The 27917-nt window shown below is 46.2% G+C and overlaps 1 protein-coding gene across 1 annotated transcript in view; it reads left to right on the top strand.

Moving 5' to 3' along the window:
• The first annotated feature begins 7119 nt into the window (after positions 1 to 7119).
• Positions 7120 to 27917, top strand: part of Dop1 (dopamine receptor, D1) — a 72497-nt gene continuing 51699 nt past the window's right edge. Inside the window, exon 1 of the mRNA XM_076794782.1 lies at positions 7120 to 7146. Within this exon, the coding sequence (XP_076650897.1) occupies positions 7132 to 7146 (15 nt within the window). The 5' untranslated portion in view covers positions 7120 to 7131. The remainder of the gene's footprint in view (positions 7147 to 27917) is intronic.

Here is a 27917-nt window from a genome sequence, read left to right as displayed (position 1 = left end):
AATACGAATGGACAATAATAGAATCCCTTATACAGATTTTGAAACCGTTTCGTATAGTAACAACACTTTTTTGAGGCGAAAGCCAATCTTGTGCCACAATGTTGACACCTATAATAAAAAAAATCGTCGAAAAACGTTTACACATACGTGATAATGATATTTTGGCTACAATAAAGGAAACATTAATTTCCGAAATTACAAAACGTTTGAAATTCGAATGGAATGACGGTGATACTATTTCACTGTTCCATATAGCTCCCTTTTTAGGTCCACGGTATAAAAATCTTGAACATGAAACAAACAGTGAAATGTTTGCTCGAAGACTCTCCCGTTCGAAAAGTGAGGACAGAAAACTCAAAAAATAAAACTGCCCTTCAATTTCTTTACGATGAAATATGTGGTGTCGCGTCGATCCCGGAATTGGGGAGAATCGGCTCGCGACTGGGTAAGGGTTAACGGCGAATGAGTGTAATTTCAAACTTCGGAGAACTAGTCTTTATTTCTAAATGCAAGACTCGGCTTGCCTTCGGTAACTTCTAAACAGCTCGGTGTTTGAAGGAATTCGGTTCTCGATAGTTCTAGACAGCTCGGTGTACTAGACAGTTCGGTGTATCAGACAGTTCTGTTGTTGTTACAATATTTTGGAATAAGGTAGGCTCGGATGTGGGTGTGGTCTTAGGAAGTTGTCTATGATTGGTTGATGGATGTGTTTGGAAGGTGTTAGAAGTGGTGGAAAATTAGGAAGAGTGGGAGTGGAAGGTACATTTGGTTACAGGCGGCTACGGCTATAAAACTATAAATTTCGGTACGCTAACGGTTCGCAGGTCAACATGTGGTCGTCAGCAGAGGTTATTCGGATTTTTGACTACGCCAAACTACGGTGGGTTATTTATGGCGGTCATGGTCATTATGCCGCGGGTGGTTAGTCTAACTGACCTTCACGGTTGTACCGACGTCCCTTTGCAGAGGGTTTTTACGACGGAACAAAATAAATGATCTTAATCATTTAGATGCCGAATTTGAAATGTACATCTCTGAGCCACAACTACGGTTTGATTTGGATCCATATGAATGGTGGAAATATTTAACTGTGTATTAAATAGTATCCGGACTTCTGCACGGATATATTAATTACACGTGTACACGTGTATTTTCAATACACGTGAAATAGGGATCACTAGCTGAGACTATCAAGGAGGAAACAAATTTCTACCTGGCTCCTGTTTGTTACAACTGAAGAACATTCTTATTTTGTACGAATTGGGAAATTTTTGTGCGTCGATTACTAGGATCTAAGTAAACTTTTATTTCCCCCATTAATCTTCTCATAGATATCATGATATCTTCTCATGAATTCTTTGAATCTTTTCACCGTTTTAAATTGAGAAAATGAAAAGATTCCGGAGGTTGGACCTCGAATGACAAAAGGAGACGCGCCATCGCCGGTCAGAGGTTCTAGGAAATATTTATATGATAACAGCGTTACCACGCGATTCATCGGACGTGTCAGGGCAGAATGGTGCCGCCGTCACCGTGCGAAATAGCCCGTGGTTTGAATAAAGACACGTTGACGCGTATTGTGGCGAGCTCCGCGTTTTTCGCCTGCAATTTCGGGTCCATGCCCCCGCTCTTCCGTGCATTGTTCCCTAAACGGTTCGTGGAGCGAGCTTCGAGTATTTCGATAAAAACGATCGGTGACACGGTCCGAGGAATATGTTGAAATCACGCCGAAAGTATCTCCCACCCTTTCCGGTCTCGATTCGCGAACACGATTCCTTCGATTTTCCTAGGATCGGCACTCTCATCGCAATTTCCAAAATTCTTACGCCAAGATTCGCTGGCGCATTCAACGTTCGCGTCTCGTTAGCATCGGCGTTCTGCATATTAATTTACTGTCGCAATTTAATTTACAATCATCGATCGCGTGTAATCACCGCGCGTACACCCGTCCCGTAACTCCGAGAGTTCGCGGAAAGGAATTATTATTATTATTTCTGTCGTAATAATGATCATCATTATTGCTGTTATTACGTGAACCCTACGGCGCAGTAATTGGATGTAAAAGATTGCTCGGTGTACCGCAAACGCGGGCTACAGAGGTTGTTTTAAAAGTTAAAGGCTAATTGTGGGAGAGAACCTGTGCTCAGGAAAAATAATAAGAGACGTATAACTTTGGAAAAGCAACGCTTGCCTTATTGAAATTTGTTGCTGGCACTGGGTACCGCAACAATGCGAACCGAGAGCCAGCCAGGGGTGTATTCTAACCAACAACACTATTGAAATTTGCGCGATTTCATCACGGTAATTACAATCTTTGCAATGAAACGCGCGTTTCAATATCGGGTTTGACAACAAATTAATGATCCTCTTTTGCTTCTGCAAACCATATTTACATTGAAATTTGCTGTTAATTGTATAATCTCAACAAATTACTTCATTCACGAGAACACGAATATTATAACTCGATGAACATGCAATATTCGCGAAACTTTTGCACCAAATTTGTACGGTTACCGGCTCGGTATGCATATATTTGCAAGACGAATAGACAGAGGGACAACATTTACGTTATCCAATTATAACAGCTTAGTTATTGGTTAAACTTGTGCAATGTAATTTTAATACCGTGTTTCAGAACGGGGAAAAGTTTCAGACCAGAAAGATAATTAACCGGTAACGAAGGAAAAAGGCTTTGCTCAATTTTCGGGAAAATTAACCCAATTTACGCGGAAGAGTTCAATTTCAGACCGCTGTGAAACTTGCAAAATTGGTTCCGGTTTGTAAACGTACCATAATATTCTCCAAGCAATAAGGATTAAAATAACATTAGCTTGAGGCGCAGAGAGTTTTCAGAGAGAGGGAGAGAGAGAGAGAGAGAGAGAGAGAGAGAGAGAGACCAGGTCGAGCCGCAGGTGTCCAAGATACTTCATAAACGATGCTGCGGTCGTCTGGTGGACCAAATTGTCGACTCGAACGAGATGAAACAAAACGAAAATTCGGAGACAGTCGCCGCAGATTTATGATTCGCCGGGGTCAATTGCCAGGAGAAGCACAACATTGCGGAACGCACGTTCACGATTCGATCATGCGACACGGGAGAGCAAAAACCATGGTACGTCGCGAACACCGTGTTGATAAGAGAGGCGAGACACGACTGCGGTTCGTCGCACGCGATAAGTCAAAGCCATCCCCTCCCCAAAGGTCGAAAAGTAAAATCGTTCGGGCATGGGTCGTTTAGGCTCGCTTAGGCTCGCGGAGGTAAACAACATTCGGCACGAGAACCCTGCCCGTCACGTACTTTACTACCTCGCACCCCTTCTTTCACCCTCTGCCTCGCATTTTCGGGATTTGTCCGATAATTTACAGTTGCCCGCAAAAATGTCCCTTTCTGACTATCCCTGAACGTGATATTTTTATTATATCCAGTATCCGCCTCCGTCTGTTCCATTTTTTGTTTTGTGCGAGTAAGGGTATTTTATAGAGTATTTTCTGTGTTGAAAGGCATGTATTCCCTTTTTTTTTACTTCTCTTAACTGGATGTTTTTTATTTTGTTTTAAGAGGGACTGTGTGAAGAATTAATTTTCGTCGAGTATTACCCTTTCATCTTTTCTGGGCAAGGATTATTCAAAGTGCTGAAATTTTTGAAAAAATGGAGATCTCCGGGTGGCGGAACATGTTATGCATCCTATTAAATTTAAAGCTGATTGTCTGAAATTCACTAAATTGTTACTGAACATGTTGATCCACTAAGCTCTTCAATTATGACTATTTAAGCATCTGAAGCTTCGTCGTCCAGAAAACAGATTACAAGGTACAATGTATATGCGCTTTTGTGGGCGAATGACGCAAATGCTAATACTTTAGAGGCACAGAGCAGGATTATAGAGCGCCCCAATCGTTTTTCTCTCTCGGATTCAGGGTGGAATCGTAAACTCGTTAGTTTATTGACTTCCGTTTCTCCGCCAACGCAATCGCGGATGATAAAGTCCGGAGTGGAAAGAAAGGAGCCTGGACAAAACTAGCTTCGTGTTCTCTCTCTCTCTCTCTCTCTCTCTCTTTCATTCTCTCACTGTCGATAGGTTGTTCGCCGGAGGTCGGAATCGACGGGGCGAAACACGGTTTTGCAAAATCGATATCGGTCCGATGACGCGGCCGGTAATGAGATTGCGACGAATTAGAGGGCTCGATGGGACGAGATAACGGAATCGCGAGCGGCCGTGTTTGCGCTTTCGACTTTCACCGAGTCGTGCGTGAAATCCGCTCCGAGGAGAGTCCGTTTCGATCTGCCCTGCAAAGGGCCATTTAGGCGAGTCAATCGGGAATCATGGAGCCCCGGCTACCGTGCGCCCATAATCTCCGTACGGCTAATCTCGATCCATATCCTTATAATTGCAGGGCTTGACAGAAATATTATTTCCTATAGAAACGACAAATTTATGAAGGAATAGTATGTTCGCAAAATGGCAATTTTATCTCATCTTTAAAACTATAAATCTTCCGCTAGGAGCAAACAGGAATTTGCATAGAGGTAAATTATGCTTGTGCAATTATTTTTGACCGAGTCGAAAATAGTCGTGCTCGAATTTTCGCAGAGATTGTTCCATACTTGGGAGAAGCATAGGTAAACATGAAACAGGAGCCAGAGAGAAATTTCATTCTGCCCTTAATAATTTTAATCAGTCGAGTGATTAGCACTGAGCTGGTACCACATTGTTATCCTCAAATTGTTTTAAACTGTGTACTTCATAAGATCCGCAGTCTAATTGTTATTAATACGCACAGTCCTGTTCCTTAACGTCCTCTCGAGGGTACTTAAACGACGGCCCGAAGGGAAGTTAAAAGTTTGCGCGAGTAAATTAGTGGAGAATAAATGACTGTAGCCGATCGGGGAAGGAGGGGGCCGGTGCACGGTAATAAAGCACTCTTAATTACACCGTAGCGAGCGCGGGATGTACATCGTGTCTGGCAAGCGTACGAACACTTTCACGAGAGCACAGAACTTCGTTTTTTCCGCGCTTGTTTCGCATTATTTTGTCCGGGATATGTATTTATTTGTAGCGGCGGGACACCGGTGCCGGTGCCGCTCGTTACTTTTGACGACGCATCCCGAGGACGCTAACGAGGATTGTTTGCGTCCCCCTTTTCGCCGCTTTTCCGCCCCCTCCCTTTCCGCTCGGTTCGCGAAAACAATGCGACGCATCGAGAACCTCAATTATGAATCGACCCTTTGAGTTTCAGTTTCAGTTTCGTGCTCTCCGGCGTGCCCCCGCTATCGATTACGGTTGTTGGTATTTTTACTTTGACCCTCCCTCCCTCTCATGCTCGCTGGCTCTCTCTCCCTCCCCCCCTCTCTGTCTGTCTCTGTCTCTATAACGTTTCGTTTTTTATTTTCTCCGGCCGACAAAATGGAACGCATCGTTGATTCTTTTCTGTTGAACCATGCGTTTTCTCGGACGTTCGTCGTTGCACGATGTTGCACCGTCAGGAAACTCCCGTGGCGGTCGCTATTTCCGACCAAGACGATCCGTGTTTACCTCTTTCGGCATTTCCACCACGGAATTTGTGGTGTTCGCGAAGAAATTTCATTGGTCCCCCGATGTTGTTTACGATGCGTAAGTGCAATATAATATCAGCTCGAGCAATATGGATTACATTTTAGCGGCGGTGCGGTGCAGCGAGAGCGCCGAAGGGCTTGAACCGTGCCGCTTCAAACAATACAGTCTCGACAGCGAGGCAGAGGTTTTAGGATTACAACGATACAATTGGAAAACAAACGAACAATATGTACATTGTTTACAGTGGATTTGTTAGAAGTAGTGCCGCAGGCAGACACGCATACGTTCGCGTCCGCAATAAATGTGCTGTGCGAATATTATTTACATTGTTAAATCGATTTCCAACTTTACCAACACGATCTGTAGACCCTCCCCTAGTTATGGCTACCACATTGTTTCAAGCCCTTTGACCCGACACCCCTGTTTCTCTCATTAAAGCTCCCCGAGCCACTCGAACAGGCATTTCGGTAAAGGAGAACGTTTTGCGAGGTGGTGTCAACCATGTTAACCTCGGATGGTTAACACGGTGTGGCAGTTACGGCAAGATGATCTTGGTAAAATTTAAAAGCAGTCCTACAATGTAGTGACTATAGAAGATTGATTGGAAAGAGTGCTGTGGCGAGCTACTCCTGGAAGGGTAAGTCGTTTTCTGACTTGATCAGTACAGCCTCTAAGCCATCCTCTAGCTATAGGCACCACTCGGTTTCAACCCCCTCGATCCAACATCCCCATTTCTCTCGTTAAAGCTCACGAAGCTACTTCAGTCTTGAAAGTCGTAAAAAAGGGAAACATTAGAACCCTTTCTTCAGCGTGGCGGTGTATAACGTTGACCTGAACTACTGAAACACAGTGAGGTATCTACATCAAGGGGGGATGTCAATGAAATTGTAAATCAATCCAACAACGTACACCTCCGGAAGATTGATTAGGCGAAGCACCGGGGACAGGTACCCGTGGCACAAGTTCCCAATGAATCTATCGTAGAGAGAATTCCCATGGTTAGATCATTTTCTAACGTTACCAGAGTACAATCTCTAGACCCATCTCTATCTATATACACCGCAGGGTTCCAACCTTTGGACCCAACACCTCCATAAAATCCGTGCCGAAGCAGCGAACAGCGCAAACCGAGAGACAACGCGAGCAGGTATCGCGAGTAAGAAGCAGGCGTCGGGACACCGCCCCGCGCCGCGGCGCGCCGGACAGAGGGCGATCGTCGGGCAGTGAGTCGGCAACGAATCGGCGTCGTTTTTCGTGGGAGACACGGGGCACGGTGCTAAAACGAGGAGAGAGGGTAGGAGAGAGAAGAGGGTGGATGCTGCCACGAGAGCGAGCGAGTCGAGCGAGTCGAGTCGAGTCGAGTCGAGTCGTGCCGAGTCGAAAGGGAGCCGGAGAGGGTTGCTCCGGAGGGTTGGCGGGTCGCTGCAGGTTGGTAGGGTCTCGAAGAGGGTAGCAAGAGGGCAGAAGAGGGTGACGAGGAGAGGAGGCCTGGTTCGGGGAGGGGGTGAGCGAGGCGGCCGTGCTCGGGGTGCGGAAGAGTCAGTGCGCGGCGAGGCGCGCCAGCTGCCGCACGTCATGATTCTACCCCAGGTGAGCTACGAAGTTACCCAGAAACACCAGCACGCTCTCTCGTCTCGAAACCGGACCGCCGAAATTACTCGTGATATATTCCACCCACACACGCGTACCCGTGCTGTACACGCACACTGTACACAGTGGCCCGCGTAAAAGTGTTCCTTCAAAATTCCACACGCCGCTTCGAAGCCGACAGAAAGTAGTACTTGGTCCGCTAAATTTTACGATCAACCGCCACGATTATCCGGTCCCGTTCGATCTCATAGGTCTTTTAATATCGCCTCAAGTTATTTGTCGAGTCCCATCGGCTCTCACTATTTTATTACTCTTTGTTGGCCGATCGCGGTCGAGCGAATTCCGATGGTCTTTCAATAGCGTTTCAGGACTATTAATCGGCGAGTTTCATCGGCTTTTATTATTCGATCAGTGGTCGATCGCGTTCCGTTGAATTCTCGATGGTCTCTTAATACCGTTTCAATTTTTCAATCGCCAAGATTCGTCCGGTTAACGTTCCGTTCGATTCGATCGTTTGTTGTTCTTTGAAACTCCGCCTCAAGATTGTTCTATTAATCCGTCGATTATAGATCGAACCAGATTTTTTCTCGGATAAACTCGATCACCTCTGCCCGATGAAACCGAATCGAGCGAACTTCCTCCGCGGGCCACTTACGCGCGTCCGTGCATACGTGCAGAGGTGTATGTACAAACGCGTACGCCCAGGCGGATCCTATTCGTGCATGAGACAGTATCCGTCACTCGTTGCTCCATTTCTTTCGACCATCCATCCACCAGCACGAATTCAAGCATGATCATTTCTTGTTTCTCGCTGTCTGCCTGTGTCTGTTCGTTGGCTTGGCCCGTCGCGCGCCAACCATCCGTCGGGCGGCCAAAAGGTTGTCCAAGTGCATCTCGGGACGCTGGATCCCTCGTCGAGACAGTGGTCGATCTCAACAGCTTCGAACGAAACCGATCGATCGGCTGGATCGCGCGGGCGCGCGCGAATCCGGAATTTGTCGATTCTGACACGCCTGTTCCGGCGCAAAGTGATCTCCCGGTTTATCGTGGATTTCGGCGAAAATTCTCGACGGATTTCGACAGGAAAGCTCGCGTCGTGTGCGCGTGTGAACTCGCTTTTACTCGAATCCGAATGGTGGTGCGAAGCCGGTGAACAATCCGATCAACAGGTAACGCCGCTAATTTGTCAGAAGAAGAGGCCTGCTGCGCCGAGGATGCCACTCGACGATCCTTTTCGATGCGATCTGCGATGCTAGTGTCCGTCGAAAAGACGCGACGACCGAGGGACGTTCTTCTGACGGGACCGAGTCCCGTGCGCAGCGAGAGACAGGATTCGTGGCAAGTATCGAGAGAGGAATCGTCTTCGAGGAACAGGCGTCAACAGGCTCCGAAAGGTGAACGCCGCTCGATGGAATTTAATCGGCCGTGGCGCACTCGCATTTCCAAGTCGTTTGGTTTTCACGGGCCCGAGGACACGACCTTGGATTATTTCGCCGGTCGAGCGCAGATTCTGCTCTGTGCGTGGATCTCCGGCTGTAGACACCTTCGGAATCGAAGCCGGCCATCATCGGTCAACCCAAAGCCTGCTGACGATCGAATTGCTAAGGCTTGTTGGGGATGAATACGTATAAAACAGCTCGCGATATTCAGCGACGCTGTTTTCCAAACGTTTCGCAGTGATTCGCGTTATTGTTCATGGGAAAGTTACCGCACAGTATAAATTATGCTGGTAGCAATCTTTATACGAGCCGTGCAATGCAAAAGTGGTACAAGTCAATGTTTGGTTTAACGCGATATCTCAGGTGTTTAGGCACTATCGCATCTGTGGCATGAATTATGTTGATAGCAGTAGCGATCTTTGATCAGCACACCAAAAACATCCATAAAGTGTCGACATGTTAAATTTGCGAGACAGTCGATGGCGAACAGTCTTTCTTCGAGGAGCGTACAGTGTCCTCTCTTTAGATTCAAAATGGCTTCCCAGATAATAGTATTCGTACTATATTCTACCCTATCCTTGAAGGCTTAAAGAAAGAAAGAAATCCGCAGCTCGTAGAGCGATCTTTTAGGCCAACGCGAGAAATTAATCGATATTCTCGACGAGTTAGTTTTCCGAATAAAAATAGTCGCTATCTCCGCGCGTTATTGCGGTGTGCATCGATTCATCGTTAATTTCACGCTGTACCACTTAACAACTGAAAAAAAGACGAGGGTTAATGTCAAAATAAAAAAAATGACATCTTCCAATAGGGTAGTTAATTTTGCTCCATCGTTCACGCGGTCGCTAGTGCGAAGAAGGATATCCGCTGTGCAGTAAAATTATTCCGAAAGCTCAGAGAAATGTACATCGGAACGACGAATCGGAGTGTAAATTTTCAAATGTAAATTAATTCGTAATCGTCCACGAAAGTAGAAACCTGTAACAATTTTGCTATTCGCGAAGAACGAGCATAAATTTTAAAGACAAATTAAGAGTACCACTCCGATATCGACCCCCTCCTGGTTGAAAAATGCTCATTACTTCAGTGTAACGAGTGTGCAAAATTGAATTAACAAGATCTCCATGTATTTACGAAGAAATTGTGAAACGTAAAACAGTAAACGATTCGAAAACTTGAAGAATATTATAATATTATTTTGAATGTAACAATATCATTCAGGGACGAAATCACAACGTTTACTTCACTCCTGCTTCTCACGATCAATGCAGAAAAGCTTTATTTTGCATTAAAATCCGCAGACTAGTAATCAGTATTTACAGAACGAAAGAACATTTAAAATACCAGAGTCAAATTGAATAGGTGCAATTCAAATTGGTAGAAAAATTAGAAGAACTCACAAAAATGATTAAAGAAAGAAAGAAATTATTATCTGGCTTCTACTTATTGCAACTGATTAAGAAAATTTGTATTTTGCATCAAGACCCGCGGTCCAACGATAGGTCCTAACTCTTCGACACTCGTTCCGCCAAACGATCTTCAACTCCGTGATATTTTCACGGTTTCCCGAGAAAATAAAAGTTACCGATAATGAATCTCGATTTCCGCATAGTCTCAACGGCTGCCAGCAGTCAAAGTGTCGGCGAACGAACGCGCGAGTAGCATGGTTTATCCGATAGTTGTATGATCAGTGGGGAAAAGCGTCAGCACACGATCCAAGAGCGCAAATTTTGAATCTTGCTGGCTGTTCCCGATGCAGGTCCATACCACTGGTATAGTTTCGGCTCTGGAACTCCCGGAAATTGTTCTCGGCTGGGTTTCGAGGGCCGAGGGAAAGTTTGCTCGTTCCGAGTGCTCTTGACGGACACAGGCTACCAGGGAACAGGGAACGAGAGCATTTTCAGAGAACTTTTCACGCTGGCGACTTCATTCCTTCTTCCCTAGGGCCTTCCGTGTCTGTTGTGTTTCGGAATCGAGGACCGTATCGACTCGATTCTCGATCCCGAGGGCCCGTGCCAGAGAAACGTATCAGCCTACGAGAAGAAAATAGCCGGATCGAGGGTGTAGCAGCCCTCCCGGATAATAAAGGAATTTTACTTTGGCCCACTCCATCTCGATTACGAACCGGAAACCGTTGCGTGCAAAATTTGTTGCGCCCGCCTCTTCGTTTCTCTTCAACAATTCTCCGTAATACATTTTTCATCGTTTCGGAGCATCGCGTTTAATTTGTTAGGAAAAATATCGTTGCGAATCCTTGTTTCTGTTGTCTCCGGAGTTTTCAATTCCCCGTAATGCATTTTTCTCGACTCTGATTCGTTTTGGAACGTTGAATTAATTAATGTGTTAAGAGCATTTTTCCCAACTGGTCGTTTTGTAGAATGTAATTTGTTAAAGGGAATATTGCAACTCGATTCTCTGTTTCCATTGTGTCCCGTTTCAGTAATACTCCGCGATGCATTCGCCGAGTTTAAAAATTGCCGTGCGACGCGCTTGTTCCTTCGTCTCTGTCGTCTTGTCCCGACGTTTGCCCGGAATATATTGTTGTTAACTTGAACGTGATTCAGAGAAGTAAACGAGGTTGTCTCCGAGTCGGTGTAATTTCTGCTTCCGTTGGTTACAGTCCTCGAAACCTCCGACTTTTGTAAATGCTCCAAGTTTCGCGATCAACTCTCGGGAAACTTCAATTCTTGCGACTGCCAACGTAAACTAGATACAGTGCAATTTTTCTGCAGTCCCAGGATGAAACGCGGGCCGTGAAACAAGAGGAACTTCGTCTCGATTTAAATCGTCGATTGCCGTATTAGAAATCAAACGATATTCTCGCTGGTTTGTTTCTTCGAACAAAAATAGTCTTTCTGCACGTTGCCGCGGCGTCTATCGATTCATCGTTAATTTCACGCTACCCCAACTCGACAAAAGGAAGAAAAAGAGGATTAATGTCGGAATAGAAGAACGACAGCTCCTACCAGCAGGCCAGTTTGTTTTTCTATCCGGTAGTAATCTTGCCGACAAATTCCAATTTCTACTGGACGCGCGCTTCTCTTCTGTAGAATTTCGATACCGAAAGAACGAACCCACGAACTTTGGTTTAAGTCGCGAGGTCCTGAAAATCGCGAGGACCCGACGGGGAAATGGTATTCGAGAAAATCCGACGATTCTATCGAGGATATCGCACGAATTTTCTCTGTGGCTTGATAGAAAAACCAGAGAGAACGGAAACGAACCACGATGGTCCGGAAAGGGACGTTTTGTGACCGAGACTCGAGATTTCATTGGGAGGTTGCGAAAATTGGCGGTCGACTGCCCCCTGAGATTCCTAATAAATAGACTGCGGATTTTTATGCCAAATAAAAATTGCCTGAATCAATTGCAAGATACAGGGACTATATAATCGTCCATCTCATTTTTAAACTATTTTAACAGGTTGGAAATAATACAATAGTATCTCTAAACGTTTTCAATATTTTCTGTGTTACGTTTGATCTGTCCATTTTTATAAGAAATGTATAAAATTCGCAGTCTACTAATCAGTTCACGCCAAAATAATTTCAGCCAGTCGGTAATCATAAAGTCTGACGTTGAGTAGGTATTTAAAACATCTAATTCCATTTTGAAGTTTGTGATCTTGTCTGCAGGAGGTTATATGTGACCAGACTTCGAAGGTTTAAAGGATCGTTATTTCATAGAGAAATATACCAATGCTTTCTACCTAAACGGCGAGTGTAAAGAACGTCGAGTTGTCTGCAAGCGATAGATGACTGCAGTCATCTTATTAAACGTTTAATAATAACTCTGCTCTAAGACACGAGAGCCACTTGGCGATTTCTCTCTTCCTTTAATAATCTTACCGGATCCAAGGTATTGTAGTATATCAATGCTCTGCAATTCTTTTAATCTATTGTTTTAACAGCCGCCACTCATTTTTGTCGTCAGAAAATCTGCAGTCTGGTAATAACCAATTGTTTGAGCATCAAATCTAATTCCTATGTTAGAGTAAATTCTGTATGTGGGAATTTTTGTCCAGAATCAATGGCAGAGTGAAGGATTAAAATTGAAGAATCGAGGATCGGCCAGAAAAAATTCGCTTTCCAGAATAGTGCGGCTGTGGATTAAACGCGGAATCGAAGGAAATTGTTTTCGTGGGATCTCGAGCGACGGGTCGTTCGCCTATCGATCCGAAACCACGGGCGTTTAATCCTTCCGAAATGAACGGCGATCGATGCCGGTAATTAAGAACAGAATTTGGAGGAGGCTTGGCTGTGTGTGTGTGTGTGTTTGCGAGATGATTCGTCAGAGAGAGTGAGAGAGAGAGAGAGAGAGAGAGAGAGAGAGAGAGAGAGAGAGAAGGAGGCAGGCAACCTCGCCCCATCTAATTCCAATCGAAACGGCTCCTAGGGCCTGGACTACCGAGCAAACTCTGCCGCTTCTTAAACCTGTAGGTTGGAGGGTCTGAGATAGGCATGACTCTGCCTCTATTCGAGGGTAGAAAAACAATCTCTTTATAATTACAAAACAGCTTCCTCTCGCGGCGATACTATTCGCATAGTATGGAAGGGACTACCCTTCACTGTGAGAGCCAATCGCAATGTCCGGCCGATTCCATTTATCGTTGTCCTCCCGGTCCCTTTATACTCGGAGGGATCCGAGCATTTTCGCGCCCTGTTCGTGTCCCTTCCGTCGTGCGAATTCTCGACGCTGTTTCCCCGCCGGTGAAACCGGAAGTCGAGCTTATCTCGAATTCATACAGCTTCCAGGGATCGTTGGGTCGTCCCGTGATAATAGCCGTTTATTAATTGTGCTCCCTGTGGGCTCGAATTGGTCCCGGTATTCCACTCGTTCCACTCGTTTCGCTATTCTTCGGCTTATCTCCCTCTCCATTTCTTATTCCGCTTTCCAGATAAGCGCTATCGCGTATTTCACCTTTTTTCTATTTTTTTTTTCTTGCGCAAAAAGGAGAAACGCGGAAGGATTCTAGAGATTGCGAAACGGTCCGAAAACTCGCCAGCAACTGGCCACTCATGCCCCACGATCCGATAGACGACTATCTGTCTGGGGATTATAGCGATCGCACGCGAGCTACTTCCGGTTAGCTCGCGGAGCGCTGCGCCTGTTGCGCGTCAACGCTGCAACTTTCCTATCAATTACCAAGAATGATAAACCCGAGAAACCGATTAGGTTCGTTAACTATTCTGCCCGCGAACAATCTCTAGACGTTGAATGATAATTTCCGAAAAATTTGGAGACTCCGATCATTTCCGTTTACTTTCAACCAACAAATCCGCAAATTTACTTTGCGCTGGTCTATCTTCCATAAAGGAACGTTGTAAATCTCGTCAAGCTCATGGTAATTATGGTACACGCGAGATTCAAAGCGTTTTGTTTTTTTAATAAAATCCCATTTAATCCTTCGCGGAACAATGGTACCTCTGTGTTAGTTTTAAAAAGCTTCGTTCTCGAGAAATACCACACATATTTTCGTAAAACACGCCTGTTTTTCATTCGCTTAATCGTAAAATTTAGATCTCGAATGCACAAAGTAAATTGATACATTTGATTCATTGCAAATATTAGTATACTGGAAATCGTTCCCAAAGGAATTACTCCCGCACATAATAAGTACCTAAATGAACGCGTTCGAATTGCTAGATGGTAATCAAACAAACATCCATCGTATACAATCAGCCATTTGCCCTTGGACTGTATTAATATTTGTCCGTAACATGTGCCAAATGATAAATTAAATTGTTGAAACGTGGGACAGGACAAGGGATGAGAACCAACAAAAATACCTACGCCAAAAAATTGCTGTGGCAAAATTTGCACAGTTTACTCTAACTTTGCATCGAGCAAAGACACTTCGAAAAGCTGCGAGGCAGAAAAGGGAAACTCTCGGGAACCAAATGCGAATCAAATCGAAAATTTGATCTTCCACTTTAAACTCTGGAAAGGGATTCGAGGAGACCGAGTCCGCCAATATCGATACGAAATCCTTCTTTTCGAGATCTGGGTCGAGTCGAGTCGAGGTTTCTTTATTTTCTAATATGACATATTTGTAAAGTTTTCCCGGGGCACTTCCGTATATTCTGTAATTAGATGTCGCCGTGTTCGCGATGTGTTTGCACGAATTTCGAGAGTCTCGATTGAAACCCTGAGCACTGCAGTCAGTCTACAACAGTCTGCGAACAGTCTAAGTCTCCGTTGGCAAGTTAATGCTCGTCTGAGAGACTGAGTTAATAAACAATCTACGCGGCGCGTCCGATCAATCCCGGATTACCAGTAGTATACACAGCGTTTAGACCGGCAAACTCTCGCCGGAGTGTATAAGTATAAGCCGGAGTAAGCCGCAACACTTCGAACTCTCGAATCGCCGTCATGGTTGATCCTCATTAACCCTCGAACCCTTTCGCCACTTTTTTAAACCCTTGCGTCAACACTTCGCGGGCCTGCAGGCACATCTGCATCGTTTCTCAAGCACAGCTGTTCATAAACCGCCGATACCAAGCATCGAAAATGGAATACTTCGAAAATTGATCGCAAAGTAAATTAATTGTGCCCGTAACAGATTGAACCATAAAGCTTCTCGGCGCGGAGGTACATTTAATTATGCGCAGGTGCTCGGTGCGTCGAGGAAGGATTCCATAGCTGCTCTACCGAGATAAAACACACGTTCTCGCGCGGCGCAACAAAATTCCTGGATAAATCGCGGAACGAATAGCGGGAGCTCGGTGTTCTCGTTGACGCTACAATGATGTTCGCGGTGTTCTCGCGCGAGTCTCGGATTACCAAAGCAACGATATTAATTCGATCTAAAGTTTCGTTTCCGCCGGACGAAGTGCGGGCAAACGCTGTTTCCATGCGACGAGTTCCAGTTTGTTCCATCCGTTCGATGAAAAATTTCGCGAATTCACTTCGCCGTTAGGAGAGTTCGATTCTAGCCGAATGTCTCGAGCACACCGGTTCATAGATACGCAACGCATGCCTACGAAATTACGTCAATAAAGTCGGCGCGTGTGTGTCTCTCCGTCCGGGCCCGCTCTCTCGTATATTATCCCGTTGAAAACAGTGACGCGCGATCCTTCTCTCGCTCTAAATTTGTCGCGTGTTATTTGCGACGAACTTCGTCGTCGCCTTCGATTATCGCGTGTCGTGCTCTCTCTCTCTCTCTCTCTCTCTCTCTCTCTCTCTCTCTCTCTCTCTCTTCGAACAAAAAGTTTCACTATTTAACCCTTCGTGCCGACAGGCCAGGCGCTAACGAGACTACAACTCGGCTATTTATTCGCTTGAATTCATCGAGCGATTCCTTTCACCCCTCTTTTATTTCAGAACTTGCTTCAACATCATATCATTCAATTACATTCCCGTATCTAGACAGCGGATTTTATGCTGTAACTTAAGACAGTAAGAACGTTAGAAGAATTTAATGGTAAAGGGGCACCATTTGACGAATTTTTCCAGAGTATTCGTGAAAGCTTTTCTTTGCTGTTGGATTTTCCGAGCTGGAAATTGATGGAATGATAATATCGGTTTATAGATGCTGTAATCCTCGTCAATGGACAGACATAATCCACATTGATTTGTAGATATTATAACCCGGATTGATTTGCAGATATTACAATCCGGATCGACATCCAGAAACTGTAGTCTTCATTAATTTGTAAATGGCGTAATTCGTTTGTAGAAATTTAATTTAATTTTAGCTGATCGATGAAAATTAAATGATCTTCTTAATGGTGTCCCGGAGTTCATACGTTTTTCAAAAATCTAATTCGCTGAAAGGCATTAAAACACGAGGCTGAATATATTTATTGTATTATGCTCTTTGCTAATGACCCTAAAATATCTCGTGCATCTGCTTTACGATTAATTTGCTAATAAGCATGATAATACAGACGAATGGTACAAAAAAAATTGTTACACTGTGCGAAAGGGTTTAAGAACATTGGATTGTTCTATTACAATTTCAGGGGTATACCAATTAAATCAGATAGAATAAAAAGTTACACTAAAAAGAATTGAACAAGAGAGGATTTCAATGGATCGTCAATCGTATAGTGCTGAGAATCGTGCATTGTCTTGCCTTGTTCACCAACGAAAATGTACGATCCATCATCTACGCGCTCAGTTTCTGACGGCCAGTTTAAACAAATACCGGTTGAACGAGACAGACTAAAACAATACGGTGGAAAGAATGAAATAAATGAGGATCTAAACAGATCTAAGCATCGTTAATCCTGCACTACCCAGAATCGTTCATTGTCTTAGCTCGTTCGAACTAGCAATTCATCATCCGGCCACTCGGCTTCTGGCGGGAAATTTAAATAAATACCGGTTGAACGAGACAGTAAAAAGACGGGCTGAAAAGAAATGAATAAATGAGGGTCTAAATGGACCAGAGCATTACCGACAGTAGCACGCAGTGGCTAGCGTCCATTCTCCGAGGGGTTTCAACGGGATCGTTTATCTTTTCCGTGGGCAGGGACGCTGAAACGAATTCTGGTCGTTTGGATCACGATTTTGATAAATCGCTTTAATTCCCTCGGCAAACGGGGTCCTCGAAACGAAGGTTTTAATCGATGCGGGGAGTGTCGCTGGTACAACGGAATTCGAGTTTCAGAGGACATTCTCCGATCGTGGACAGTGGTGCGGTAGAATCGATGGATCTTGGAGCGGCGAGATAGCCATTCAGCCCGCTAACTAAAGCCGCTGGTTACACACCGCGTTGTTCCCGCGTGCCCCTAATACCGGCTGTAAAGCCGTTATGTTGGATCGGATCGTACACCTTCGTCATTGATACCATTGAGGACTCGCGTCAATCGAGATAGAGAGAGAGAGAGAGAGAGAGAGAGAGAGAGAGAGGGAGGGAGAGAAAGAAAGAAAGAGAGAGAATGTGTGTTGTGTGTGTGTGTGTGTGTGAGAGAGAGAGAGAGAGAGAGAGAGAGAGAGAGAGAGAGAGAGAGCTCGATCCTCTTTGCAAGGCAGCTCTTTGTGTTGGCTGGCGACCATTCTCCGATCGAGAATCTTTTTAACGCCATGTTTACCGAGCCGGAACACGATTATTCGTGAAACGCGCGCCTCAAAGCGCGAGAGCTCGCTCGTTCATTGCCACCACGATTAAATTGACCTAACGTTCGCCACCAATCGGCCAGTTGTTCGATTCAACTGCCCCCACCGCTTCTACACCTCTGCTCTGTTCAACTCTCTTCTCCTGGCCCCCTCCGTCTTTCCCCAAACTCTTCCACCACTTCCTGCCAAACCTGTGTCTTTTCTCATGGAGCCGTGCTGCGCGTTTCGCCGCGCCGCCCAGCACGTTTCCTCGCGCCACTCTCAGCCACACTTTTCACCTTCGGATCCACCATTTTTCACCGTGCTTTCCTCTATACTTCGAAACTCTCTTTGCCAAGAGGAAATATCGAAGCGACAGTCGACGGTTTTTCGCGAAATCCTGTCGTGATGCAATTTTCGTGAGCGTATTTGACAGCTGTTTTCCTTTAACCGCCAGAACTCAGAATGACGCGCGAAGCGACTCAAATTCTGTGCTTCCGGCCAGTGAATTTACCGATGCGAACATTCCGTCGGTTTATCCTCTGGAAACTGACATACTTTCTCTGGCACGGAGTCAAGCATGCTTGAATACTACCGTAGCCACCAATGACCCTTTAAGGCGCTGTAGTGTCTGAATAATTGATCGAGGGGTCTTCCAAATAAAAGTGTGGAAATGGCGCGGAAGTTGTTCAGTGGTTTCTCTATATATGTCGCCGAGACTTGGATGATAAACGTCGCGGAATTATCCCCGCTACCGCGGAGTATACCCCGTGAGGGACCACGAAGCTCGACAGGCCTCGGACGCCGAGGAGTGTAGACATAACGCGGCTCGGGCATGCCTCCCGGACGACGTGTTGTTGACATTTATCGTGATCACGCTGTATTAATGCAAAACCTCCCGATCGCCATTTTCACAAAAGTGTAGTTATCCAGGGTTAAATATAATTAATCACAGGGGCGGCAGATCGAGACCTCGAGATTCGAGGGTGCAAACTCGGCTCGCTGTTTCGCAGTAGTGTTTTCCAGCCGTTTTTCCGCTCGCCTCGGAACTCTCTTCCAAGTTGGCGGCGCTCCCCGGCGTCGTTTTTTCCCTCTTTTCCCGCCAACAGAACAGTCTCCGTGATCCTCTTGGCACTGCCAACGAAACAATTTCTGTTACTTCTATACGTTGTAATTCACGCTGCCACTGGCACCGAATCGTGTATCCAGATTCGTGGGATCACCTCGACGTCGATAGAATTAGCGGCTCGTCTGTAATTATCGTCACCGCTCGTTATCGCGGTCATCGACAATGATCAATTTAACGTGCACGCGTGCACGTCGACTTCACTGTTTCGTTACACGCTCCAGCTTTCCCGATAGGGACAACTCGAAACGACAATCCCCGTTCTACGTCTAAAATGATTTCTCGTCTCGACGATGATCCCCTTCGGGGGACCGGCGCGCGGCGCGGCGATTCTTCCCCGTAAACGAAAACGGTTTAAATCGCCGGCCTCTGGCTCTCTCGATGCTCGTAACGTGAAGCTTGGTGTCCCTTTTGCGTGGGCGGAGCCTGAGACACCGTTTACCCTGCGAGGACACAAATGTCAACGATAAATCGGACCCTGGACCAGCCTCGGCTCTCGAAGCGTCGCTCGATCGCAAATGGAAACGGAAAAAAGGATTCCGATACGATAGCCCGCGGAAAAAAATCCCTTATTGCCGTAGAGTAATCCTTTAGAATATCGTGTGCGTAGAACCAGTTTGATATTGTAGCTGCGTTTATGCAAGGTAGAATAGCTGCTCGTAAAATGCATCTTCGAGGGCTCACATTGTTCTGATGTAGTCTGGGACGCGCAATAACGTACACAAGTGTTGCACTCCGTTACATTACATGGCATATAAACAGAACATTATGTTATTCCAAATGGTAAACATCTGAGAAATATTGTAGAACATTGTTCATACAGCACATCCAAAAGAATTCTTATTAGTCCTTTTTGTATCGACTATCCAAATTTATGATACTGAATAGAAGCATTTATAAATTAGAACACGATATCGATGCTGATAGGAATTTATAAACTAGAATAAAACAATCGCTTTTGGTGCAGCCAACGACGATGCATCATTGTTCACCACTCAAGTGGTTTATAAATCAATTGTTTCAGTGAACAAACTTTCTGAACCTTCTCCGAACCACCGTCTAAACACACGAAAGATTTCGGAAATGTAAACTGAACCATTCGTCCGGTTGTGCCAGAGATCCTCAAAGAATTTAAGGCGGACATTAGAAGAGCGTTGCGAAATTAAGCAGTGACTTTCGAGGGAAACGGTTCTTCTTCTCGCAGGAATTTCAGCCTCGAAAAGGAGCAAGGGTCCGGAAGAGTAACGCGACAGGGGAATCCTAAGTAAATTTTCGCCGGAAGAATTATTCTTCCGCGGTGGAGCGGAAGCGATATTTCAGGCTGGCACGGTTTTGCCGAATTTTCGCGCGAGATACTCGCAGGCGTGGATATTTGTCGGTATCGCGCGAATCTGGATCCAATCAGCCGGTAAATCGGCGCCGGAGCTCGTTCGAATCGAATCGCGAATCTCCTCGAGGACGATTCGCAGTCCTCGGGATCGCAATCAGGATAAACGGGATTTAATTATGACCGCTGACTGCTGGCCCCGGAACTCGAATTTTTGCCCGGTTCTTCGCGTCGTTTCTCGTCGACATTCCCGAGCTCACTCGACGGAAATTTGTTTCGTCCCGGGGGGAACGATTTTTCCCGTGGCAAGACGACCGAGGGCTTTGTGAATTTCAAACTGAAAAATACCGACTTCCGTATTCCGCACCGTCCGAAGTCTACAGAAAGTCGTAGAACTTTCTCCCATATTTCTTACAGCTTCTTCGAGTTAGAGCCTTTGTCAAAGCGTAATTTCAATTAGTTATCAAATTTATTACGCCGGCGTAGACTCCGTTCCGTACGGTAATTAAAGTGAAATGTTAGCAGCTCCTTGAATAACGGTATCAAGACGAGAGCGGATAGAAAGTTTCGATAAAAGTAAAGTTTGTGACCTGTGTAATTGATACTCCCTGGAAGAGCGAGCCTTTCTTTCTTGGAACCAAGAAGAATTGAGTGGCGCCTTTGTACTGCAATACTTCGCAGGGGAATGACAATTGGAGCAATCTTCCTCGCCTCGGTCTTTTGATACTGCTAAATCAGCGTTGAACGGAAGAACCGCGATTCCCAAAGACCGGAACTCTTCTTGTCAAGTTAAATGCCTGTCTGTCAAAATTATTAACGATCTCAAATACAGATCAAACTCATTCAAATACAGACGCATCAATCCTTATATATTTTCGAACCTACTTCTTCGAGGTCAACGTTGATCTTTTGTTGGACCTAGCACCAGTAATTTGAGCTTGCTGCTAGAAAATGGAATGAAAGACTTGTGAAATCAAGTCTCAACGTTCAATTTCTTCTCACTACGACTACTCGCACTCGCTGTATTTTCTTTCTACCGAAGCAATTTTTAATCAGATATTTCTTCGACCGGGTCCATCTTTCCGCGTTCGATATTCATTCGATCGGTCCGACCATAACGCCGAGGGCCGGGTTATTAGGTGGCGAGGCAAAGGTCCGAGGGAATTGATCGTCGAAAGGGGTCCTTCCTGCAGGCTCTACCACGCGAGTCAAGACCCCTTCCGTTCTTCGAACGACGGTCCAGGATTACCAGAGACCGTCCTGGAAGCGGAATTTCCGAAATTACCCGCCTTTATCGTTCCCAACGCGCGCGCGCGACCTTCCTCATCCTGGCTTTTATCGGCGTCGGCATCGAAAGTCAATCGAACGCGTCGCTGACTCTCCGTTTTACGAATTACAGTCCCGTCGACGCTGTTGCGGGGGCGTGGCCACGCATTCCGGCACTCGACAGGTGTTTCCGTTGCCGTACCGGTGAAATGCCAGCCATCCGGGACAATGGATGTTCTCCTCTCCTACAGTTTCCTCGTTGAACCCCCTCGGCTGACGAATGTCGTCGACGTTGCCAACTCATTCTGCCGAAAATTATGTCTGACGCGTGCAAATGGCCTGGGATATTCTACTGAAATAGTGGGATTCGCTCTTTTCGAGATACGCGTGCGGTCTGCGGGATGATTCTGCTATGGTTGGGCACAGTTTGGGTACAGTGGTCGTTCGTGTCTCCGAAATTATTCTTCATTAGACATTTCAGGCTTTTACTCGAATGGTCGAATGTCTTTGGCATATGTGCGCGGTCTGTGGAATTACACTGTGGTCGGCTACAGTTTAGGTACAGTGGTCGCTCAAGTCTCCGAAATTATTCTCCACTAGACATTCGAACCTTCTATGGTGCAATTCTATGCAATTTTTTTCTTTTAGGTGCAAGCATTGCAGCTAGCTTCATCAGAGACGAGAAGATTCAATATGAAGAAGGCAATGAAAATTGTTTTTCGTTCTTCGGATTTTATGCATTTGTGGCAAAGTGAGCGGTGGCAATTTTAAACGGTAGAAAGACTAAAGTGGTTTAAGCATATTAATATATTTCTCTGAATTTAATGAAACCACCAAAGGGAGAAGTGAATTCCTATTTTGCAGGAAGATCCGTGGCCTAATAATTAAGCTTCCAAGTTCTGAGTACTTGTGGACGATTAGGCTTCCTGTGTAAATTTCGTTTCGACATATTCGCGAAGGTACTGGCGAAGGTGCTGGTAAAGTACGGTATTCTGCACACCGACGCTCGAGCAGCGAAACATCTCGCCGAGTAGACAATTAACGATGCTCGAAGACATTTGCAGCTTCGTTTGCCAATTTGGTTTGCACATAATCTTGAAGGTGCTTGTTCTACAGAGAGTGTTTGGATCTCTACGGGCGGAGAGACAAGAACGAATTTTCTCAGAGGTAGAATCGTCGGTAACAGGTTGTAACGATTAGCGCTATTTCGGTCGCAGCAACAAGGTGCTCCCGGCCCGATGCGATGTAATAGAGGGCAACGTGTGCTAGGTTGTGTGCGCATAGGTTTTGCAGGTTTTCAGGTTTCCAGCTGGTCGTCCGTGTGCTCGAGAGGGTGTTTCGCGTGGATCGTGAACGGGCGTCGTCACGATCGCCGTTGCGCGCTCTGCCTATTTTCGGTTCTTCCAGTCCCTTGCTTCAGCCTGAATTCTCGATATTTTTATCGAAGCTGCTCTCTCTCTCTCTCTCTCTCTCTCTCTCTCTCTCTCTCTCTCTCTCTCTCTTTCTCTCTATCTCTATCTCTCTCCATCTCGGCGAGCTTAAAATCGATACTCCGATAATACACAGACTCGCAAACATTACGACCGAACACGTTGTGTCGCGAGCCGCAGTTCCTTCTCGCTCTCGAGGATCGATCGATCCATCGAGGACAAGTTAACTCGCCGACTATCTCCTGCCGATAGTCCTTTTTGCGTTTCTCGCGAAAGTAAATCGATCGGATTAACGATTTCGGAACGGTGAAAAAGCGGCCAGTCGTTTTTAACCCCTCGCTCGCCGACCAACGTGGAAATTCACTCCATTTTTCTTCTGCAATATCGTAGAACGTTTGATTTAGGGGAATACCTAACTTATGCTTGATTTATCGTACGCTCTCCGCCATTATTTCGCTTGCTAGTTATATCTCGGTACGTGCATTATGTTACTCGGGAAGCGTTCTCACATATTTATTGTCTGAAGGCAACTTTTACCTTGTAATATTCATTCTTGCGCGTAATATCGTCGTCATGCTGAAGAGAAGAATGAGAAAACTTCTTGAACAATCTATTGCTTTGGTTGTATTTCTTATTTGAATATTGACTAGCAGTAATCAAGTAAAAACCGAATGGAATTATTATCAACAGAACAGTCCAATAAAACAACAAGAGATTAACAAACGAAAGACGGAATGATACAGAAGTAGACTTAGAAGTCCAGAGAAGAAGGATGTACGGGTTTATAAAACATTTATTAATACACTCAAATATTTCCCGAGATCGACATTGGTGAAGAGTAATCGTCCAGCACGCAAAAATCAATTTAACGCGGGGATTTGTATAACCCCCATTATCTTCTATAATTCCATTCCATTGTTCGGTCAGCTTTTTCATTTCGAATAATAATATTGAATAAAACGGGACATCATTTTTCCCAGCAACCTAACATACCCGGCTTCCAGAACGATAGCTCGTGATGTTTCGACGGAGGCTGTTATTTACAGAATGGTCCGATCCAGTGATTAATTTTGCCGAATTTACCGGCCGCAAAATTGTAACGTGAAAAGCACCGAACGAACACGTTTCGTCCGTGTAATTAATATTTGTAGATGCGTCGAGCAAATTTACGAATGCGCAGCCGCAATTCGCGTCGGTATACATTATGCGAACGGCGTGGAACAACGCGGTGGCTGTTCTAACCGATATTGCGGGAAACACCGTTCCCGAGCCGTGAGTTACGCCGATGGTCCGTTAAACGGATCAAGTATAATTATAATTGGCGAGCGTCGGAAACATTTTCTCTGCACAGAGAGAGAGAGAGAGAGAGAGAGAGAGAGGCGTGTTTGACTTTTTTTCGCCGAGCAGATCGTTCGCGTAATTCCGAACAGCGCGAAACGGGGTCGGAAGCGCGTTTTATCTCGAAAGAGTCGTCGCAAAGCCTAGCATCTTCCGCTTTATCCGGCTATATGAAAAACGCCGCGGAATGAAACGTTTCCCTGGTTTTATCGTTCACAGGTGGAAACGCCGAGCGCTCTCCCGAGCCTGGAAATTGTAATTTCCCAGGGAATTTTCAATGCGGAGGTCTCGTTATGTTTTTATTACTACTCAGTCTCTTTAGTTTCATCTCTCGTCCGTACTGATTCGCGACGAACGCGTCTAGGCCGGGGCACGGCTTCCGTGTTTGCCGTACAAACGTCAATTCCGGTCCGTAACCGGTTTCGACGTAAGTTATTTCGTTACGAACCGCCCCTGTTCCGATCGAGCCTTCAGAATTCCCGGATATCGGAAATTCGCGTGTTCCGCTTTGATCTGCGAATCCGCGTTTCAAAGGCCGCGTCGCGTCGCGCCCAAAGAAAAGATTGATCGCGGCTCGCAGCTCGCGGCTAAACGGGAACGCGATTGATTGAAAGCAGCTGCTGTAACCGGCTGATTGATCCCGAGGTGTTCCCGCGAGTTATAAAGACCGATTCGGGAACAGAAACGCGGGCTGAATGCTATCTCGGCGTTTTCGATCAACTTTAAACGCAAATTCCCATTTTCGTGGGATCGCAGGGGGGTGAGGGGAAGGACGAGGCGCTTTATGAAAATCCGGGTACTGCGATAAGTTCTTTCGGAGATGAAAGCTGGTGGATTTTCGCGGGTGGTGGTAACTCTGTTAGAGACAGGGTTGAACATGATTCGGGCTTACAACTGTAACCATAAATCCGATCGAGCCGGCGAACTCGCGTAGCGAGTTAGGCCAAGAGGCGACGCGCGCGAAACGTAGACGAATCGTGGCAGATGCGGTCGAAAGTTGCGCCCGCGGTTTCGGAGCCGAACTTTCCGAATGGATGGCCGACGTTGCGGAGGAAACCTCGGTGTCCCGAGTCGTCGGATCTCGTTGAGAAGATTGTCACGGCTGCCTGCCGACCCCGGCGGCTTACACGTCGGAAGACAAGTGCGCGGGAGATCGATAACGTGTGTGCTATCCCTCCCGGAGGGACAGATAAGGGAGCCGACACCGAGAAGAAAAGCGACAGCCCAGAAGATAAACAGTGCCGGCCACCAACAAAGAGAGAGAGGGAGAGAGAGAGAGAGAGAGTCGGGGGAGAAGAGCGCACACAACGCTCGACAATGGCCAGGGACACGGCCGAGAGAAACGAGAAAAAGTGCCAACGGCTGTCCGTCCAATTGTCTTTCGGATCACGGAGGATTCCCCGAAAAATGGCCAGCGATCTTTCACCGAATTCAGAGTATCAGCTACAGCGAAAGGTGATACAAGTTACAAGAGCAAGAGCAGCAAAGCAACGCCTGCTCCTGCGAATGCTGCCCTCGAAGGGCCAGGAGACCACGCCTACTTTCAGCAATCGGCACTGAAAGAACGCTTAAAGTACAGCTTGGAACACTGGGAGGAAGGACACATGGAGATCCTGTACTCGAAGAACGAGAATACGTTTGCTTAGGGCAATCTGCAGCGAAATAGTGACGAGACTACGCCTACTTGGGATTGCGTACATTGGAGGAGCAACGAAACCACGCCCACTTGAGACAGTCTGCATCGAAAGGCGTAAAGGCCACGTCTACTTTAAGAAGTCTGTATTAAGAGACGACTGAAGCACGTATACCGAAGGCAGTTTGCGTTAGAAAGACAACAAGACTGCATCTGAGGACAATCTACCAGCAACAAGACCACGCCTACTCTTAACTGCGTCCACTGAAACTGCAACGAAACCACGCCCATTTAAGGCAGCCTATTCTAAACGGTCCAAAAAGCCACGCCCATATTTGAAGGATTCTGTACAAAGACTCATACTCGTTGACACGGAGCAAAAGTTAAAGGAGGCGGTTCCTAGAGAAACCCTTTTCTCCGAGAGCAACTTTTGCACCGAGTGCGTCGAAGAGCAGAGGGTCGACGGAAAGTAATATTGCCCTAATTGGTTTATCGTGATCCTAATAAACCGGTGGATTCGCAGGCTGCCGTTTCGTCGATCCCACAGCGATAAGGTTGAAAGTTCGCGTATCATGACGGTCGTATAATTGCTAGAGACTTTCGTGACAAGACCGCAGGCGTCGCAGCATTAATAGCAAACGCGCGCGTCCCCCGGATTACGGCTTAACCGCACTTCGAAACGGTAAAGGAGTCGTCGGGGAGCGCGTATCCTCTTGACCACGGCGGTCATTCCCGAAGTTAGAGTCATTCTCCCGCTAACAGCATCGTATAGACGTCCGTTTTGCTCTCTATAGGGAGACCGCAGCGAGTAGGCGTGGTACCGCTGCTCTTCCATCGTTAGAACGCCTTCGGTAGGCGTGGCCTCGTGGCCCTTGATTTCGCCGGAGCCAGAATAGCGCATCTCAGAGCAATTTGTACCTGTATCTGTCTCTCGCGAAGCGATGCAGAGAGCACGACGATGTCGACAACGCTAATTGCATCGGTTACCGATCGACAATGCGCTTTTTCGCTATCGGTCCACAAGGGCCAGCGGAGGGATGTTTATCGTCGGTTGAAACAGGCACGGGGCGCGCAATGTTTTGAATTCGTTATCTCCTTCGATCGAGCTAATGGGAACTGCAGACGGTGGGCACAAGAGTACCGGAAAACGGTTTCCAGGTTCACGTAAATGTAGCTTACGTTATCTGTAGCTTCAAGAATCATTTGAAATTAAATATTGAAGCTCTGCGAGTGCACGTTTTTCTTCGCGGATGAGCGCAACGTGTATGCAGTTTTCCCGCGTGCAACGAACGTTTCGAGCATCCTATCGCAAAGCGGACGGTTTCGTTGCCTCGGCGTACGTTTGGCCACGTCACTGACTGTCAACGTGTCAGGAGAGTCTCCGGTCTATGGTCGGACAACCGAGGTTTAGCCGTGTGTACATACGTAGTATACATAGTGTATGCGGTACCGTTCGCGAATTAGCTCGCCTCGCGCGTCGACCAATTAAAAACGACGCACCGTGTTCGCCTCGCAATTTTCCTATCTCTCTTGTGCGCGAAGAATCGTTCCGCTCGAATTTATTCGCGCCGCAGAGCAGGATTATTCTCCTCGACCTAATAGGATTATTCTTCTGCTGATTATTTCATTGAATGCTTCTACCGGGAACGGTGCCCGTGTCCGAGCGTACCACTTTTTTGTCGCTCGACGAGCTGCAATGCGCGAGGAATATGCGACTCACGGCAACATCCTTGCCATTGTTCCCTCCTCGCAATCTCGGACCTCGGATCGAATAGGTAATAATAACACTCTGCTCATCTCTCCCGCTTGTTTCCGACCATTGAACGCGCACGAACGAATCGAATAGCAAATTCAGAGGGATTGAATAAGTTGAAAATGAGATGAAACGATACTCGGGCTCCATTGAATTTTCCGTTTCAATTTTCAGACAGTTTTTACGGTATAAAGTTTATATACATATGCGTGCATGTATATACGTAATTTAAATCAGTTTTGCGCCGTACTTTCATTAATGGAGCCTTCCCCGAGTTTGGATAACAGATACCAATACGAGCGAAAAATAAAAGTACCTGTGTGTACCAGCAGATTGGGCGGAAGCTTTTAATGGGATCGTTGCTAAATTGGTCTATGCGAACTCGAACGCACCTCGAAGCAGAAAGTATGAATTCCC

The sequence above is a fragment of the Halictus rubicundus genome, chromosome 10, assembly GCF_050948215.1.
Source record: "Halictus rubicundus isolate RS-2024b chromosome 10, iyHalRubi1_principal, whole genome shotgun sequence".
Classification (NCBI taxonomy): domain Eukaryota; kingdom Metazoa; phylum Arthropoda; class Insecta; order Hymenoptera; family Halictidae; genus Halictus; species Halictus rubicundus.
The sequence above is the reverse complement of the archived record's forward strand: the minus strand, read 5'-3'. Positions and strand labels throughout refer to the sequence as shown.